The sequence below is a fragment of the Pectinophora gossypiella genome, chromosome 10 (genome assembly GCF_024362695.1).
Source record: "Pectinophora gossypiella chromosome 10, ilPecGoss1.1, whole genome shotgun sequence".
Classification (NCBI taxonomy): Eukaryota; Metazoa; Arthropoda; class Insecta; order Lepidoptera; family Gelechiidae; genus Pectinophora; species Pectinophora gossypiella.
In genome coordinates, this window is record NC_065413.1 from 7872697 (window position 1) to 7892737 (window position 20041).

General features: G+C 37.3%; 1 protein-coding gene across 1 annotated transcript in view; it reads right to left on the reverse strand.

Moving 5' to 3' along the window:
- The window catches only part of LOC126370388 (lachesin-like), a 55919-nt gene that overhangs the window by 21345 nt on the left and 14533 nt on the right, over positions 1-20041 (reverse strand). Inside the window, exons 2-4 of the mRNA XM_050015225.1 lie at positions 8948-9045; positions 8411-8618; positions 3284-3448 (exon numbers count right to left, since the gene is read on the reverse strand). Coding sequence (XP_049871182.1) covers positions 3284-3448; positions 8411-8618; positions 8948-9045 — 471 coding nt within the window. The remainder of the gene's footprint in view (positions 1-3283; positions 3449-8410; positions 8619-8947; positions 9046-20041) is intronic.

The window sequence follows — 20041 nt, forward strand, 5'->3', positions numbered from 1 at the left end:
CCGGCAGTAAAAAGACTCAAAACTTATGTAAAAAGCGCTTCATTACCTAACTTTTAAGAAAATAAGACCAGAGTACAAGAAAAAACAATTTGAAAAAAGCAGTCTGTGTCCTTACCCACTTTGGAAATATTCCCGGGAATTGCACACCACTGGTCACTATCACCTTTAGGTTAGGGACCTTTAATCGGGTTGATTACGATATCACGCTTTCAAAGGTCTGTGACTCGATAGTCTCAAGATTAGATATAACATATTAAGTTTTTTATTCAGCCTTAGGAGCTCATACACATTGTACTTTAAGTTAAATAATAGAATACGCAATGCCAATGCAAATGGAATTCCGTAATATCTGCTTACCCCAGTGGGAAACAGGCGTGAGTTTATGTATGTATGTAATCCAATAAAAATAATTCTGTATAAAGACTCCAGGACTCCTTGTATAACTGTGCAATATAGTGAGATGATGTCATTAGTGCCAGGTCTATAACATTCTTAACACCATAATCTTTTAATATTAAATTCTTTCAGGCTTTGTATTTTTTTTGCACTGGACAATGGACTTAGTCGTGGCATTGGTTTCAATAGCTGTTAGATTATATTTTCGCTTTTAAATCTTAGGGTAGGGGCGAAATAACATTGTTACCAATGCCAATACAACTTGTAAGCAGGTAAGTATGTTTAAAGTTTCAAAGAAACAAAGACCGATAAACGACTTTGCGGGTTATATGTTGAAACTTAATGAATCCGTTCTATGTCTTCCCGGAACATACTGTCAGTAACCCAAGTTCACATTAATAATTTTACACAGTACTAATCTTGACTTTACAAATTTCCGAGCGGGTATAAAGCCCGAGGGCCTCACAATGTTAATTAAAGCACTAGTTACCGTCTATCAATGTCAAATGGTAAATCAACTCTCATTATACATTACAGTGATTAAGCGTTTGAGCAATTGCACAACTATTTCAGATTACTGTCGCTAATTAAACGAAGCAAAACCTCATAATGGACCATTGACGCTTTAATATAATTTTATCGCAGCAATCAGATACTGTTGATGTTATTATTGCAATTTATTACTTTTTTTTGTAACAGTGTAGTTTCCAACTAGTCAAATCAGTTACTTTTTACTAAACGTCAAAATACGAAATTACTATGGTTATTTATATGAAAAAGCAACCTGTGACGTTATAAAAAAACGTGACAAGATGTCGCACATTTTTCTATATTAATATTCAAAAATAAGTTAAACAGAAAAAAGAAAACATTTTTTGACACTTTAGATCTGTCTTTTTTTAAGTAATTAATCAGAATTTCATAATTTATCTTTGACCTAGGAAACTACGCAATGTGATGGTCATATTAATTTATGAATATATTATTTTACGTGCTTTAGAACTCCCACTCACACATCGCACCAGAGTACTATCAATAAATAATTTTAATCACCGATATTTCCAATGATTTGTATATATTTCGCAAATCAATATTTTGTTCCATCACGTTCCTGCATATTAGCTTTAATTTAGCACTTAATCATTACTTTTTCAAAGTTCATAAAATTCCATAGTTAACGAATCTTGTTAGCGGTTGGCGGTCGTATTTAGATTCGAACTTTTACAGTAAGTGAATTGATATAACCACCGATCAAGAGCTTTTTCGCCTGCTGAGTTTACTGCTAAACTCCAGTAGAATTTTAAGAAGAACATTAAGACAGGAAACCTCGTCTTATGAAATCAAATCTCAATTTCAAGCAAATTATATTGACATACAGCCTTGTATGCCTTCCAATGGGAAAATAAATATAAGTACTTAAGTGAGTAGGTATTTTTTTTCGACATCAGACAAATATTTCCTTTTTATTAAACTGATATATTTAGAAAATATAACATTTCTGAGACACCTACGGTTTAATATAGTTTTACAAGATGGATTCCTGTTCCAAAATAACGAGCTAACAGTGTCGGCATTGTAAGATTTCCTTCCACCTCCACCATTCATTTGACTGATGTTTATAAATACACGGGGGAATACAGAGGTCATGGTTCTGGTGTATAATCCCTAACACGACCCCAGATCCCAAAACGAGCTGAACTATTTTAAAAGCCGACGACGTATGCAAACCGCGAAAATGGTGCGATAGCAATTGGAAGGATAACCTCAATTTGCGTTTCCCCGTTTCCAATTCGACGAACGCTCGGAAACTATATGTATATAAATACTGATAAAAACGAAGATTTGCAACTGTCTTGTAGTTCTGAGATGCGGCATTATGATTTCTTTTTGTTGAATACGATTTTCTTCATAGTTAACCTTCTTATTTTTCGCACTTTTAAGGTATAAAACTACCCTGTGCGTCTTATTTGCTGAATCCGCACAGTCTGGTTTTTTGTAAAAAAAAATCGAGTTGCTGAGAATCTTTTGGACGAGCTAGTTCTAACGACCCTTTCCATCGACGTAAATGTGTGTGATACACATTATATATGACGAATATTCCACCTTGTAGACTCACTACAGGTTGGTATGATAAAAAAAAACAATTAAGATATTTCAAGTTTTCTGTAGTAGTCACCCTCTTCCAAAGATTACATAAATTACTACCGGAATTAATCGTAGTAGTAGATTGCATTTGGAAATACTAGGCTAGTGAACGGGTAAATCAAACTCAATAAATCTGGAATTGAATATGGGTATCGTCAAGTAGTAGCATCGCATATCTACAATACTACTTTACGGGTGCTGTATAGTCCTACAGAAAAGTGATGTAGCTACTCCTCGACGATCCTGTATTGAAAATAATGATGTTTTTATTTTATTTCTATTTATTTATATCAATCAGGTAACAAAACCCATGCACTTATACACCTTAACCTAAAATACATATTAAAATCATTATAAAAATTAAGTATTAAACTAAGTTGGCATTTTTGTATCGCGGTTGTATCGCTAGTGCTCGGTATTGTAATGCATTGCTGAATGAAGATTGGTCAGTGAAAGAGTTTCAAACGTGTTATAATAGTTAGTTTCTTAGGTCGAAGTTATACCTATTATGAAATTCTGATTACTAAACAACGACAGATCTAAAGGTGACAAAAAACGTTTTCTTTTTTCTACTTAAGTATTTATGTAAGTATTTTAATAAGAAAAAAATAATAATAAGTGCGAAATTTTGTCACGGTTTTCTATGACGTCACAGGTTGCGTTTTCATAGCAATTCGGGTTAACTTCGGGTTTTGACGTTTGGTAAAAAGTAACTAGTTGGAAACTACCCGGTTTCACTTACTTTGCGTGTCGCTGAAGTTGGTAGCCAATAGTACGTCACCGGCCTCTCGTCTCCAGACCACGTTGGGCGTGGGCACCCCGTGGGCAGCACACCGCAGAGTAACATTCGCCCCCTCTCGAGCAACTTGGTCGCTACTCGTCGGATAGTCCAGGATATCTGGCGGCACTGCGAGAGGAAATAAAGTTTTATAGAGAAAACTAAGCGGACTTTTCATTAAACTTATCTTAAATAATGAATGGCTACATGGCTGCTAGTTAAGTCATCATCATCTTTCTCTCCCTAGCATTATCTCGTTTTTCATAGGGTCCGCTCACCTAACCTGAAGATTGGACAGATCTGGTTTTTTACAGAAGCGACTGCCTGTCTAATTTTCCGACCCGCGAAGGATAAACCAGCCTAGTACACATTAAATAAATTTAGAGTGAATACCTAGACAGAGAGAAGATAGTGTAGTTTATTACAGAATTGATAATTATTATGAATATAAATAGCGATTCCTCGAAATTTTAAAAGGAGCAAGCTTGATATTCTATGTATACGCCTATCATAGTAATCTGTATACAACTCTGTTAATTCAATTCAATAGCAAAAGCGTTTCTATTGAAAGAACAATTTCAATCCAATTATTCAAAGAAAACTGAACGGGATTTGTAGGAAACTCTACGGAAACTATTGATTTATTTGCCATTACAAAAATTACTTGGCGGGACCGTAGTTGGTTTACCCTTTTATATGAACAAGATTTACTTAAAGAAAATACAAAATAAAACGCGAATGAATGGTGAAAGGTCGCATATGTAGAGAAATGATGACTAAAATAACACGTAATTTGTTGCTTTGTGTATCGCAACGATCTAAACTAAGTAAGCAAATTAACCGCCTATTCTATCGAAAATCCATTCAATTGGTGGCCTAAAGAACATTTAGCCTATTATGATAAGGCATTACATAAAGCGGCTATATTTAGCCGTCTGGTGAAAACGTTTATTTAGGTTTATTTTGTGCAAACCCACATAGACAACAGTACCTACAAGTAGTAGCAAAGGTAAGATCGATGTCTGTTTCAGTATTTGTTGCTTTTCTGATGTGAGATATCTCTTCGTTTTACGAATGTTAATGTAAATGTCAGACAGATAGACAAAAGTCACACTAAGGAATACTTCTACTTAAAACATTACATTTTGAACTATGTACCTAGTACATCCACTTAGGAGTAGCTCGGTGGCGCAGCGGCAAACGCGCTCGGTTTGCGATTGTTGAAGTTAAGCAACTTTCGCAAAGGGCGGTCATAGGATGGGTGACCACAAAAAAAAGTTTTCATCTCGTGCTCGTCCGTGCTTCGGAAGGCACGTTAAGACGTTGGTCCCGGCTGCATTAGCAGTCGTTAATAACCATCAATCCGCACTGGGCCCGCGTGATGGTTTAAGGCCCGATCTCCCTATCCATCCATAGGGAAGGCCCGTGCCCCAGCAGTGGGGACGTTAATGGGCTGATGATGATGAGTACATCCACAAAGTAAGGGCCATATCACACCATGGTTGCGCCACCGCCGGGAAAATTTTCGGGATCCATTTGTTGGCAACAAATTGATTGCGCAACCAGGTGAAGTACCCTGCATACATTTTGTTGGTGGCGCAACCGTAGTGGAGTTTTAAGTAACTTTTCTTTGTGTGTACACTTTCTTTTTATTATTTTATAAAGATATAATCATTACATTTTGTATCATAAAGTATCTACTTGCCACGGTACACTTGAACTCATAAAACATGTGTGAACCGTTTAGTACATTAGTGAAAATTCTTCCATTGAAGATCTTTGGTAACAACCGCAGTTAGACAGCTCTGAGCTCAATTTAAACTGCGAAGAAATATCGGCTGAAGAGACGAGACGGTGAGGTTAAGCTGCATGTACTCCAGTCGGTCCGTTCGCTAATATGAATAAGTACATAACGATTAATGGAATGTTCTACAAAGCGAAATAAAAAGGTTGAATAATATACGCAAACATGCGTGAACAATTATTAAAGTATGCGTAAAGCGTGAAAATATGCAACAAAAATTGAAGGAGAAATAACGAAAATATTGTTTCGTTAGAAACGGCTGAAAAAAGGAATTCTAAATTTGTCTTTTTTTTTGATTGCTGTTATAAATGCGAATTTGTGTATTGTGTTACGGAAAATAAGTTGAAACGTTATATTAAGTTTACAGAGGGACCCGTATGTAGGTTGTTTATTGGATAGTTTATTGTATTTACATCAATGATTTACATAGAATAAATTGAAAAACACAAGTATCGAGAAGATAACCTTGACAGTTTGGTTTGATCCGAAGTCCGAAGGTAAATGTGATGAACCTTATCCACGTAAGGCCTGGGCTACCAGATACAATAGTTTAGCAATGGGATTTGGACTTTATTTTTTTTAGATTTTTAACTGGATGCGCTTACATACTGAAGTAGACTTGCAAATACCGGTGACCAGGCGGTGGGAACCTGGTTATCAGTAATGTGTTGTGTTAATGTGTACGTTTTCTTGTTATTTGTAATTGTGGAGTCGTGTCGTGTGTAAACGTTATATTTTTTTTATTCGTTCTATTACTAACACTAGATTAAGTTGTTTATTGCTTGTTACTAACCTCTATGGAACATGTCCGAAATAAACTCTTTATTTTTTATTTTTTTTTAAATGGCATCTGGGCATCTACGTAGTCATTTAAAAAGTGCCTGTATAAATCATCTGGAATCTTACAAACAACGGCTACGGGCTGTTGTATAAGGCCTGATACGTTATCGACAGATTCTGCCTTACTATCAGCGATGGTCTAAGAGGTGAGACTTTCCGGTTTGTATAACCGTTATGACCGGCTAAATCTGGGCAATCTGCGAATAAGGTCAAACAAATTACCATACAGATTGGCGAATCCTTTCACTGCGATTGCAAGTTAAAATATTCACCTAGTCAGTCCGCTCTTTCTCTTTGCCATCTGTAAGCGAGAAGACTTGATTGATGGATGCTGTCAACAGTGCGATCCTGCTAGGAAAATACTAGGCTGCTTAATATGATATCTGGCACAGATCCCAAGCTATAAGGCTAGAAAGAGGAAAAACAGTTGTTCGTCATAATATTTTAAATATTTTAAATATTGAATGTCAAGAATGTTACGTTTAATAGTGATTACTAATCATAGTAAAGACTATTGAGATGTATTTATAAACATGTTTAAAGGGTCATTTGTACTTAATATTATCCTATTTACACTGTATCTAACAAAGTTTAATTGGATATCTTAAATTCATTTCTGTCTTAAAATATTACCGATCTATTTCGTTAAAAACTTTTGAGACGTTTTGTGTTTTTTATTTATTAAAAAGTATGTAACGAATACGTTATAACGAATACGCATCGAATTCTAAACATTGCCGCTGATGCAGAATGGGAAATAATCCTCTTCTCTTCTTTCATGTGAATATAATCAGCCCTGTTGTTAGGGTTATTATTGAACTAAAGAGAAATAATATTAACACTCGTATATAAGTAAGCTAAGCAATGTCGAAAATTGATCAATGTTCAACTGATAGGTATACGTAGGCACCCTGAACAAACAAGATTAGAATTCCTCACGTCGGGAAGCTCGTAGATGTGACAGACTGAAATGTTGTGGCGCGCCGCGATCATGTGGTGATCACGAGCATCGCTATGGGCTAGATCGTGTACTATACGTACCTACATTTATTTATAGCAAGATTTATAGAATAATATGGCTGCTATAACGTATAAATACAGAAAGGCTAAGCAGAAATGTTGTTTCTTAGAAAGTTTCCATTCATTCGCTCTTCACATATATTTTTTTGACGTGGCTTATTGTAGATTTACCGCAAAATACATTTAATACTTGGCCGAGCCTTTATAGAATCAGTGAACTTACTTACACAAGATTCTTCACATCTTACCCGTGTTTCCATATTTAATGCCTATAGATAGAAATGTAAGTAGTGATTCATTGTTGGTTGGTTGGTCAATTGTACTTCTCCTGTCACATTTGTAATTGTTTTTAGTGTTGTGTTTATATGTGCAATAAAGCGTTTTTGTATTGTATTGTATTGCGATTTTGGGGCTGAAACCACAAGCTAATCTCTGTAATTAGGAAGTCCAGCCAAGTATTTTAAGCAAAACAACAATAAACAACCGAAAGTCGAACCATCACCTATATAAATGAAACATCAAGGAGACGCCAAGCTGTGGCAGTCACCCGGATCAAACCCTATCTCAAATAGTGAACGAGTGCCCCCTACACCAGCTCCCAGGTAGCACAGCCGAGCTGCATTATGTGACGGATGCGGCAGCCTTGGTTGAGTGCGCTTAAATCAGAGTGGAGTTGGTTCGTGTCTCGAATTGTTTTTAATAATTTTCCCCCTATTACTTTCGACGGTATCCATATTCCGTATAGCCATACGGTTAAGAATCTGGGCATCAACTTCGACGAGTGTTTCTCCTGGAAATCTCAGGTGACAGAAGTTATTAGGAAGTTGTTTTCCGGGTACGGGTTGCTCAAGCGTTTAAAAACTTCTTACCGACCAAAACTGAGATCGCTCTAGCACAGCGTCTCATCCTGCTTATTTTAGATTACGCGGACGTTTGTTACCCGGATTTCTCTGTGGAACTGGTTGAAAAGTTTGAAAGTCTACAAAACCTGCGCATAAGGTTTATTTTTGGCCTGCGGAAGTTCGACCATGTTTCTGACTACCGTGCGAAGCGTGTGTGGTTACCTATTCATCGATGGAGAGACTGCCATAGTCTGTTCCTTATATATTCCCTATAACCCTCCTAAATCTAATTTCTACCTCAAAGATCGCTTCGGCCTTCATTCTCTAAATATTCCTTCCCATTCCCTTAGTTCTAGATCCTCTTATCTCCTATACTCAAATGTTGCCTGGAAGAGATTGCTTCTTAGCAATAACGCCGCCTACTCTTACTCGTACTCTTCTATTTCTCTTTAGTTTTGAATTTTGTATTTCCTGTGTGTTAAGTATTTGTAATGTCATGTGGACATATGATCCACGCAGGATAATATTGTGCCTAACAGTCAAGGTCACATTGAATATTGGAGGAGAAGAAGAAGCAGCGCTTACCAACGACGTCCAAGTAAGCAGTCTGGCTCTTCATTGGGTCGGTGTTGAGCTGGCACATGTACCAGCCGCGGTCGGACTGCCGTACGTCGTGGATGTGCAGGAACCACACGCGCCGGTCGCTGTGGTTCACCGCGATCCTATGGTTCTTCGTGATCACGTGCGTCGCTATCGTCAGGATCGTCTGCGTGTCCACGCGTAGCCACGCCACCTACAACAGCAAAAACGTCACCAAAGGTCAAGGCAGCGATAAAGTTAAGGAAAACTTACAAAAATAATGGTCTCAATGTCGATTGATGAATGTTTTAGATAAAAATTACGTTCATTATTTTAAGTGTGTCAAGTACCACTTAGTTTTATAACAGCTTTTTCCTGTAAAGAATACGAAGATTCTAAATCAAAATAACATGTATTTTTTAACATATCAATCGGAATGATAATGTCTACTGTATACAAGCTTTGTCACGTAAATTGATCTATCCGTCAGTATTGAAGGTGTCGTCGAAACATTAATCATTAGACGACATTCAAGGTACCTACCCTGTAGGAGCCGAGGTCATTCACCACACAAGTGAACACTGCCTCTCTTCCCAAAGAAACAGTCAAATTGTTTAGGCTATCTTCAAAGCGAGGGATTTCTGAAACAAATACCAACATTTAATTCGTAAGGTTGAGCTAAAGGGTCTTAGTAGAATTTGCAGGTAATGCTGTTACAGACGTATCACAGACTAGATTTACACAAGTTGTTAGTTCTGAATAAGTTTTGAACATGAAAGGTATCATGTTCTAAACTATTTCACAGCATGTTGAGAGTACTTACTTATAGGTGTTATAGAGATATTCAATAATAAAGGCGATGAAAAGGTATGAGTATTTTGATATAGTTCAAAGTAGTAGTTGTTGCTTATTTCAGTAGGTAGGATCTACGTACAGTAACCTTCTAAACAAAATCAACACCATAAAAATATCCATAATATATGTCGACACCATCGTCGTTGGTCTGTAAGCGACCTAAGACGTAAAAGTTCGAATTCAAACTACGTAGTGTCTTCGTAACGAATACTGAGGGGGATGATTCAGACCATGATTCTGAGTTGATATAAATTAAAAGAAACACTCACATTTCCATGAATTTTTACATCACAGTCCCTGGACAGGAAATTGTTATCAACTCAGAATCATGGACTGAACCATCCCCCTCAGTATTCGTTATTGTGTCACTCACTAATACCCATACCTACTTGTATGGCTACCTATACGTACTTGTACGGGGTGTAAGTAACATCGTAACGAATACTGAGAGAGATGATTCAGCTCATTATTCTGAGTTAATATCAAGTGATATTTTCCATCCCAAAAGCATAGATTTTAAAATTATTTAATTAAACTAAAAAGAAAAATCATGAATTTAGCGACGGAAAATTCAACTTAATATGAACTCAGAATCATGGTCTGAATACTAAGGGGGATGCTTAATACTAGTTAAGATGTCACTAACATCCTGTATATAATAAGTTCATTATTTTTTTACTTATTTATGATTCATGCATTTGTATGCAATCAATTATGTACATCTTCATCTTCATAGTCGTTTTCGTTTTCTATGAAACTAATAATAGATATTGTTTACATAATTATACTGAAATGAACTTTAGAGGCAATACAAAATAACTTAATACATGTACATAACGGTAATTAAGCGAGTTAAGTGATGCATACCATATGGGCAATCAGGGAATTAGGAATAAAGTAAACAGCAACAAATTTACCGGGGTTTGCGGCCGATAATGAAATGTGGAGCGTGATAACAAACAGTATGATCCCATTAGTTTACTCATTATTGTACCTAAGGAAATATTTACATTGATACATACATACATACATAAACTCACGCCCGTAATCCCTAATGGGGTGGGCAGAGCCACAAGTAATCAAAGACAACTTGCAGCCACTGTTGATACGATATCGTTAGCTGGATATGATGAACCTTATGGTGATAAGGGATCAGCCTATCGCCCATATCATTAGTCCATCATGTTAGAGGACACAATCCCTCTGTCGGTTTTTACGACATGCCCGGGAAGACAAGCAGCTGAACGTTTTCTATGTTTTTTATTTGCTCCCAGAACAGCATAGCAGGATTTACATTGAATTTACGGAAAATTGAACAGGCTGTTGTATAAGGAATAGATTCTGTGAAAACATTCCTTAGAGTGAACTGTCCGTTGGGACGATAATTGGAGAACAATTTAAACAATTCACATTGTACAAAATAACTCACAATAAAATGAATATATTTTGACCCGGACGGGATGTGAACTCTTGTCAAGCCAGGACCTGAAGTGACGCGTACTTATAAAAGCGAGCTTACCCTGAGCACGGGAACTTGTCGCTTGACAAGTTTTATAAAACAACAAAAAAATGCTTCGGAAGTTTCGGTGGTGTGGTCACGTAACACGTATGGCGGAGGAGAGAGTGGCGAAGCGCATCTTTTATTTTGAGCTTGAGGAGGTTAAGCGAAAACATGGCGGACAACACCTCAGGTATAAAGACGTTCTGAACCGGCATATGAGAAGATGCAACATTGAGTCTTTTCAATGGGAGGGTTCTTTTCCTCTATCGTGTGGGTTGTAAGGTGAATTACCAATCTCATCAACCCTGGTGTCAGGGTTATTATTGAGCCGCCAAAGGCCCCTGACATGGCTCATGTGACGACTACTTACTTACATCAGTAAGTAGTAACCGGGACTAACGGCTTAACGTGCCTTCCGAAGCACGGATCATCTTTCTTTTTGGACAATCAGGTGATCAGCCTGTAATGTTCTAACCAAACTAGGGATCACAAAGTGATTTTTGTGATATGTCCCCACCGGGATTCGAACCCGGGACCTCCGGATCGTGAGCCCAACGCTCAACCACTGGACCACGGAGGCCGTTAGAGAGGCCGTAATGGGAGAGTTTGGCAGCGCCCAGAAGGCTCAGGCTTGTGATGAGGCGAGTCCACGAGTTCAAGCAACAGGGTACGAGCAGACCTCGACTATAAACGTGACGAGTTGAAGGCCCGTCCCCCTGTCGCTATTCATTATAATTACCGAAACAAAGTGCTCATGTGCCCTCACTGTGCGCGGAAGTTTACTGTGAAGATAGGCTGCATAAGCCATCTTCGGGCGCATCAGCGTCGTGCCGACTAGGAGTCGAAGTGGTCGCCATGTCCGAAATCGGTCGGAGATCATCAAGTCACCATGAATATCTTATCGTATTGATATTGCTATCTACTGTTGACTACTAGCCCTGGCTAGCCTTTTCTAATATGATACGGGAACAAGTTAAGGTATAGCCACGAACAACGTGATATAAATTTTAGTACCTTGTTGCATTAACTCATTTCACCAATGAAATCCAAAGTCACACTACATTTTAAATATGAGCACCAAAGTGCAGTTTGAACCAGTAGATACAAATATTTACTTGTAATTATTTTGAATGTTGCGTTCTGAATCAGTATTCGCTATTTATGTAAAATACTTATATGTAATACTCTCATGTTGCTTCTCTCTATTTCGTTGGCTCTCTTGTTCGTTGTTGTGTGTGTCTCTTGTTGTTTCGTAATATTTGTATGAGTCTTATATATGTGGTTGGTAGACAAAGGTCGTGAATTAATGATGATGATAACTTATATGTAAATTTGAAATATAATATTAGCAATGATTAAAAAAATCTCGAAGATAACTAGAGAAAAAAAGGATTTCTTCATAAATTCTTCAATCAGTTCTCTGTGAAAGGCAGAGTAATTGGATATCCAGGAAATGTATTAAGGGTACAATTGTGTTTTTCTTCAATAAACCTTCCGACTATTCAGATGGCTTCGACTAGTTTTCCTTCAATGGCTTTATTGAAGTTTTTGTTAAATATTTCTTATAAAAAATATCCCATTCCAGATGTACGGAAATCGGAAGAAGAGTTTTCAATTAGGTACCTATTAGTTTATGCTTACTATTAAAATAAAATAATAAAAATAGATTTATTTTTCCCCAGTATTTTAGTGACGTGACCACGCTGCTTCCGAGGGTTACCATTTAAGAATAAATATTTTTTAAAATACTTAATGTAAAAGATAAACAAAAAATTGAAAAGTGAAATCATGTATTAATATGTACGATAAAGAGTAAATAATTAATAACGGAAATACCTAACTAATTATTTAAACGATTTAGAGTTATAAAATACACCCACAGAACAATTAAATAATTTAATTGATTATTCAGATGGCTGTATAGTTAATTAATAATATAATAAATTATCAAAAATCAAGGCAGGAATTTTGTGCAAAACAGACAGCGTCAGGCGGAAAATTCTTAAAAGGAGATTAATTGAGTACCTCTGGGCTATTCGAGGCGATTCATTCATTTTTCGAGGCGCTGAAATTGAAAATGAAATACGCACATACAAATTTATTTTATCCTAAATAAATTAAGCTGGCATTGGATGTAATTTGGGTCTAATTGTGGTTGTAGTCGTATACAAATGTTATCTTTGAGGGGTGGGGGCCGGTTTTCTCGCACGTACGATACGTGCAGTCGTGAGCATTATTGTGCCTAGAGCAAATTTGCTTGCGGGTCGCAATATCCAAGAGAACGACCCCCAGGGAGCTATCTTGTTTTATTTGCGCGCCAAAGCCGATAATGAACGTTTTTTCTCTCTGTAGCTATTGCCAGGAGTCAATATAGTAAAGGTACAATAAAGGATAACGGTTTAGTAGCTCCTGTATGCCTGCCTTTACTTCGCACTAAAATTTTATATGCGCATAATGTAATCAAACGCTGCATGTGTTCTAGATGCGCTACTGGAACACTTGCCTTTACTTGTTTAACTTTAAGACACAAAATCCTTTAACGCACCCATTACGATATAGATTAACCAAAGTTAACAATAAGATAACGGTATTGATAGTCAATAAAATGTTTAAAGGAAATATGTAGAGTTTGTTTTCAAAGTATACCGAAAGAGAAGGCAAAATAAATTGAACTTTAATTCAGGAAGGTGCCCGGTATTCATGAAATGTCTATTTTTACTTAAGATGACCAGGTTTTTAAGTTCCGTATGTAACCAAAATGGAAACTAATGATTTCATCATGTCATGTTTCGTCTGTCTGTTAATTAGTGACGTAAAGCCAGAAATCAACTTTTTTAAAACATTATCGAATTCCAAATATGAAATATTCGTGCATTGTTTTAAAACTGTTTCAGGGTCAGATTGAGGTAAGCGTAGCTTTATTTGATCCCAGCGGTCGGCAGATTATTTACGATTTATTGTAAATGTATTTCGGATATATGACTTAAAATACTACCCCACTCCCGGCAACAAAAGATGATCTTTATCGTTTTATGGAGAGGGTGAACCTCTAGGGAGAATTTATGTGCGAACATTACCTCTCCTATGAGTCTGTAAAAGAAAGTTTTAAATGCTTTTATGTCGAGCGTATACAGAACATGGTTGCTCACGTAATCCTGTTCATTTTGTTATTACGTGTAAGTACATTCTAAATAAAATGCGTGAGAGTATGCCAGACACAGACATTACATTCATCTCTTTTTGCTAAAGTCGACATGTTATTAAAAGTATTTTTAAATTCACGTTACGAAAAAAGAAATGAAGCGGTGGCGTTATAAACTTTAAATGAATGAATGAACGAATAAGTATTTATTCGCGTAACAATTACAAAAATTATATTAAAAATAGACAGAATAGAAAATAAAAAACAAGTTTAACAAAGCAATCATCAATTATAGAAAATAAATTAATTCAAGATATAAAAATTTGTTAAGTAAATATGATAAAACTTGAAAAGAATAAAATAGTCGTAAGTCACGCCTAAATGTTAGGTCACATTACCATGAATACAGTACATACGCACTGTTACAAGTTAGTTGCAGTTTAATAGTTTCTTATTATGAAGTTACTACTCCGCGTGGTTCATAAAAAGGTACAAAGACCTCAAGATTACACGAAATTATTAAACGATATCTGTAACGTTCTTTAGGTAAGATACAAGATTTATGTTTAATTTAAATAACCATAGAAATAAGAGAGGTATGTCCTTAGCACTAATTACACAAGTTCCTATGTCGCATGTTATGAAGCATGCGCATGAAGTGGCCGCACCAAGACATTTCTAACTAGACCGCTACGTCGATTGACCCGCCGTTCATTGCGTAGTAACCCAACAAAAAAAAATTCAGTAAAACATGTCTCATATGTGTTAGTAAACTTATTCTAGGTGTTAGTAGCCTTATCTAATATTAGATGCTATGACATGCAAGTAAGGCCTCTGCCTCGAATTTTGCGGGCAGCGGGGCGGCGGCGGCGGCGGCGCGGGAGCGGCAGGATCTTATGCGTATCGTCAAATGGACCGGGTCTCGAAAACAGCGGCGCGGGAGCGGCGCGGGGGCGGGCAACGAGCGGTGCACTCCAGTCGAGCGGTGACCGTTGCGCGTCTGCATTGTAGTATAGTGTTGTACTTTTTTTTCGTGACGTAGGTATCAAAATGTCCTCGGACGTGCAAGAGCAAATTATTTCGGCAATCTTTGAGAGGAGACCCATATGGAACAGCAAAGATGTGAACCATAAAAATAGAAGAATAATTAATCGTTTATGGGAAGAAATAAAAAACGCCGTTGTCGCCGATTTTCAGACATTTCGTTTGCGAATGTCGACAACACAACCACGAACACAACACTACACCGCTACAGTGCCGCGCGATCTGCCCGCTGGTTTCGAGAACAGGTATGCGTTGCCCGCCCCTCTCCCGCGCCGCCGCCGCTGCCGCTCCGCTGCCCGCAAAATCCGAGACCGAGGCCTAACAGCATCTACGCAGATACGGGCAGTCGAGTCGACGCAACGCTAGTTGTGATTGCGCAATACCAAACAAGCAACGAAAAATTGTATAATATTCTCGTTTTGTGCATATATCAGTCCCACCGGTTATGCGTCATATGCGGCATCTCTCTACAATAATAAGACTGTTAAAAACGACTACTTTCGTTTCGACTGAGAGCTCAAAAAAATCAATGATTTCTAACAAGCGATTTCCCTGATTTGTTATTTCTAACAAATCAGCATTCCCCGAACGACTGTTCTAATGTAAATTATCTTGGGGATTATATTTCCTGTTTACCCTCTTGTTTTAGGCCGTATTAATTAAAACGTTATTTAAATACATTTAAGGATAACGCTTTGTAGCTATTTATAAAAAGAATGATCTTTTACCATCATCGTCGCCCACTTGCGAAATAATCAAAAGGAGAAAAAATACAATTTATATAGCATTGTTAAGAGTGGTGAAATAAAATCAACATAGGTACCAACATAACTCTAGTACCTAAAAAGGAAATAATAAGACATTTATTTAGGATATAGTTATTGTAGACTGTCCTCGAACGATATTTGCTACTGGGGCACAAAATTAGTGATAGGTTTTTCGTATGTTTGTGTAAGAAATATCTTAATTTCATACACGTGTATAAAATTAAAAATCTCTCTACAATAATTGATACAAAATAGCATCGCATATTCATTACTCGTCATTAACAAGCACTATGAACTTAATTAAATAAAGCCTACTCCACTACGTTCTATGTTCTTCAAATACAGGGTGGTTAAGAGCCCTCATCTAAATGATAGTATCATTTCGAACTGCTTTTCTTGTACTTGTTATTATTGTTTATAATTGTCGTTCCTCGTACTTTATGGTAAAAATAGATTGTTCTAATTTTACGGCCGCTTGAGAAGTGTTATAAGGTTGACATGTAAGTACATAAACTCATGCCTATTTCCCACTGGGGTAAGAGAGGTAGATAGATAGATAGATCGTTTGTTCGTTTAGACTATAGGATTTACTATTTGCGTCGAGGTTAACATGTAGGTAATGGATATCTGTTTGTGTGTTGCGTAGCTCCCAAGCAGGCTTAGTACGACAGCCAGGGATGATGGGGTGTTTTTTTCTGTATCTAGGAACAAAAGAAGGCAGTGCTTGTGTCAGGATCGAAGAAAATAGAATTCCATAGTCTCAGCTTACACCGGTGGGAAATACACGTGAGTTTGTGTGTATGTTCTACTTAGGAATAAATGACAGTATTGGTAAATCCAGGCGGGGGCGCGTCGGAGTCGACGCAATGGTGCGGCGCAGTAGAGGCGTAGGTGCAGCGGAATTGAGGGGAAGGTGCGGCGGAGTAGAGGCGGGGGCGCGGCAGAGTCGAGGTGAGGGTGCGGTGGAGTAGAGGCGGGGGTGCAGCGGAGTAGAGGCGAGGGCGCGGCGGAGTTGAAGCGGGGGCGCAGTGGGAACGCTTTTAACGACGGACAACGATTTTGTCATTCCGTAACAGACATAGAAATTAAACCTAAACCACTGCGTTGCGCACGCGGCTCGAAGTGCCTTTATATATAGTAACTTTAAAAATAACGAGTTTCTCTGTTATTCCTCCCAGTCCAGCAGAGAAGTGAGTTTATGTGTGTATGTAATTTCCAGTAACAATTGTTTATGTGGGAGCTAATCTCAGCATCGCGATAAGTGATGTCGGCCAATGCCGCGGGGACGTTGGGCAACGTTAGTGTTAGTAATAAAATTGTTATAGCGCTGTATGTCTTTACTTTTTATATCCTCTTTGTCGAGGTTGTGTATACTACTAGTGTTTATAAGTAAGACAATGTTACGGCTAGGAAAATTTGGCCAAACCGCATCAAATCAGGTATAAATTGGCGTGTAGAAGTTAGTCAGATCTATTAGTAGTACTTACTACTACGATATACTTACCTAAAACAAATTATGATGTTCAAACGGTTCAATAGATTTTTGTTTAAGGCGCCTGTCAGATAAACAAAACGAAATCAATGTGAATCGTCCATTTGAAATAGCCACAGATTTTACAAAAGTCAAACAAACACTCTTTTTTTTCGTCGGGAATTAATAAAAAGGTACTGCCTGATAAAACTTGTTCACATTATTTTTATTATTTGTAGTGTCTCAGCTTTGCCCTTACTGGTTAAAGTCCATCTTAATTGTCCCATCGTTTATTGTGCCTACTAAGAACGTGTTTATTTATTATGGTTCTGGATGGTATCTATCTAATTTTCTTTGAGGTTCAAGGAAAAATATAACAAGTACAAGTGCTAGTAGGTATTGGAAGTATAAAAATACGAATGCGTGGGACAGCAAAGTAGCCCTATCTAATTCAAACTTTCGTAGTTGATTGAAGACACCATTCCGAGAACTATATTATACGGACGATGATATGATCAAGTGTTTATGATACGGTTCACGTGACCTCAACTCGTCTGTAGCGCAACCGACTCAACTGGTGTCAACTGCATCCCGTTTTCATAGGGCCCGTTTACCAAACCTGCAGATTTGACAGAATATTTTGACCCGAAGATATTTTCTGAATAATATTACCTATTTAAGTATTCAATATTTTAAAAATGTGTGGTGTTCTAGTTTTACAAAGAAACTGTTAGAACTCGGAATAAACGCAAACTGTATAGTCTTGGCACATAAAACAATTTACTTACAATAGAAGTTTAAACACTATTTCCAAACAATTAGGAAACTAGAACAGATTTGCCAACGCTTTAGTAACGACAAAGGTATCTTATTTAAAACGTTCTAGAGTTCCAGTAAAAGCTCACAAAAGACATCTAAAGTGCCTCACTATCTTAGCCTCAGTACTGCAAAGCGTTTTATGCAGATTCCTTTGCATACAAATAGACAGACAATGGAATTATTCATAAAATAATTTTAACAACCTCAGTGAGGATACTGTCGCTTTGTCTTCATGTGGCCAGTGGAGAAAGAAAACGTTGTCTTAGGTAACAGAGTAATTTAAAACGCGAAAATAAATTACAAGGGTTTGGTAGTAAGAAATCGGTGCTGTTTCGGAAGAAGGAAACAAAAATATTGCTTTTATTTTGCGTATTTATAGCACTTTCCTTTTTATAGATATAAGTATTTACCCCAAATTTCTAGTAAAATACTTGCGTACTTGCGTAATTACATTTGTAATTGGTTTCTTTTAGTTTTACTTTCGATCATAGGTAAGTTTTACACATCATTTTAAGTTTCATTGTACGGTAAAGTAATCAAATATCCCAATAATTCTGGTATATAGTATTTTTACATTAAATGATTTTCTTATACTTATATAAATTTTGGAAAAAGTTGCCACAGGAGACAAAGTTGTCTTATTTTATAGTGCACTCACTCATTCACTTCAAAATAAACATACCTATTCTTTTCCTCTTCAAAAAGTCGATTTTAAGCAAGTTAGCCACCTAACCGGCGAAAAATGTAAGGAGTCCTGGTTCTGTAGTAGCAACTTTTAACTACGGCACAACTGCTAGCTTGCCAAGTAGTCACAACAATGAAAGAAGTTAAGTTAGAGCTTAGCTCCTAAGCTACTAGAGTGGGCCGTAATCCCGGCTACCAGTTACCGGGAACAATAATGTTTACCTCACACAATCCCTTGATGCCAGTCTCACTTAGCTGAAATAAACTCCAATTGTAGCTATATTAGGTTCTATCTTCCTTATATTTATAAGTAAAACCAACTACGTTGATTTTGTTTTCCTTGTTGTTTAATCATAATACTACTTAATGTGATATGATTAACTTAAGGGCAGTGTAATACGCGCCCAAATCTTGTCAAGTAAACTATTGCGAAGACACTATCGCATACGGGACGATTCCAAAAGCATTGAACAGTGTTTATGAATATTGTTCATCAACACAGAATATCATTATGAAGGTTGCCCAGTTATTGAACGTTCATTATTTCCCTCCGAATTGATGATCCAATTAGATATAAATCTAAAAAAAAACAACATTTCCGTATTTTATATCGTGTCTTGTTAAATCGTGTTTCCATTAGAAACTTTTTAACGAACGAAAGCATTCCCCTGCCTATTCAATAAGGCAAAGAAGCATTGACACAAATAAATTATTATTTGTCGACTGAAAGTTCACTTAATCTCAATTTCGGGGGAGCACCTTTCAAAAGCTGCATCGCTTTCAAATTACTCCGTGACTTTGTTGTTGGGTAAATTATGTTATCGACAGGCAATATTTTCTGTTTACAACGAGCCAGGTACAAGACTACGCTTTCAGGCGATGACTTGCGCCGGCCTGGGTGGCGGTATAAATATTTGCGTATCGCATCGTCGGCCGCCGCACGCCGACCCTCTCTCCAAACGCGGCTCGTCACGCGATCTCCCGGCTCAATGTAAGAAGTTTATTCCACTTTAAATACCCCCTTTATTACGATCGATGGTTTCTCCGCGAATTAAGGGCACACACCACGCTCCAAATAGTGTGTAATTTTAAAACTGCCTCTATCAATATTGCCGGGAAATAAAGCCTGGTATGCGGCGACTAGCGTGCAAGGAAACTCGAAATTAAATAAAATATCAAGTATCGTGGTAAATTACTTTTGTCACGAAATATGAGAGCACTATATCTTTACAGTGAACATTAGGTACAGGTGACAGAAACATTATCGCTTGCTTTACTACGAGTAGCATTGAGTTGATGTTAGTAAATTTTTGCTGCATTGCATAAATCGTCTTGTACCAGGGGCGGTCAACGT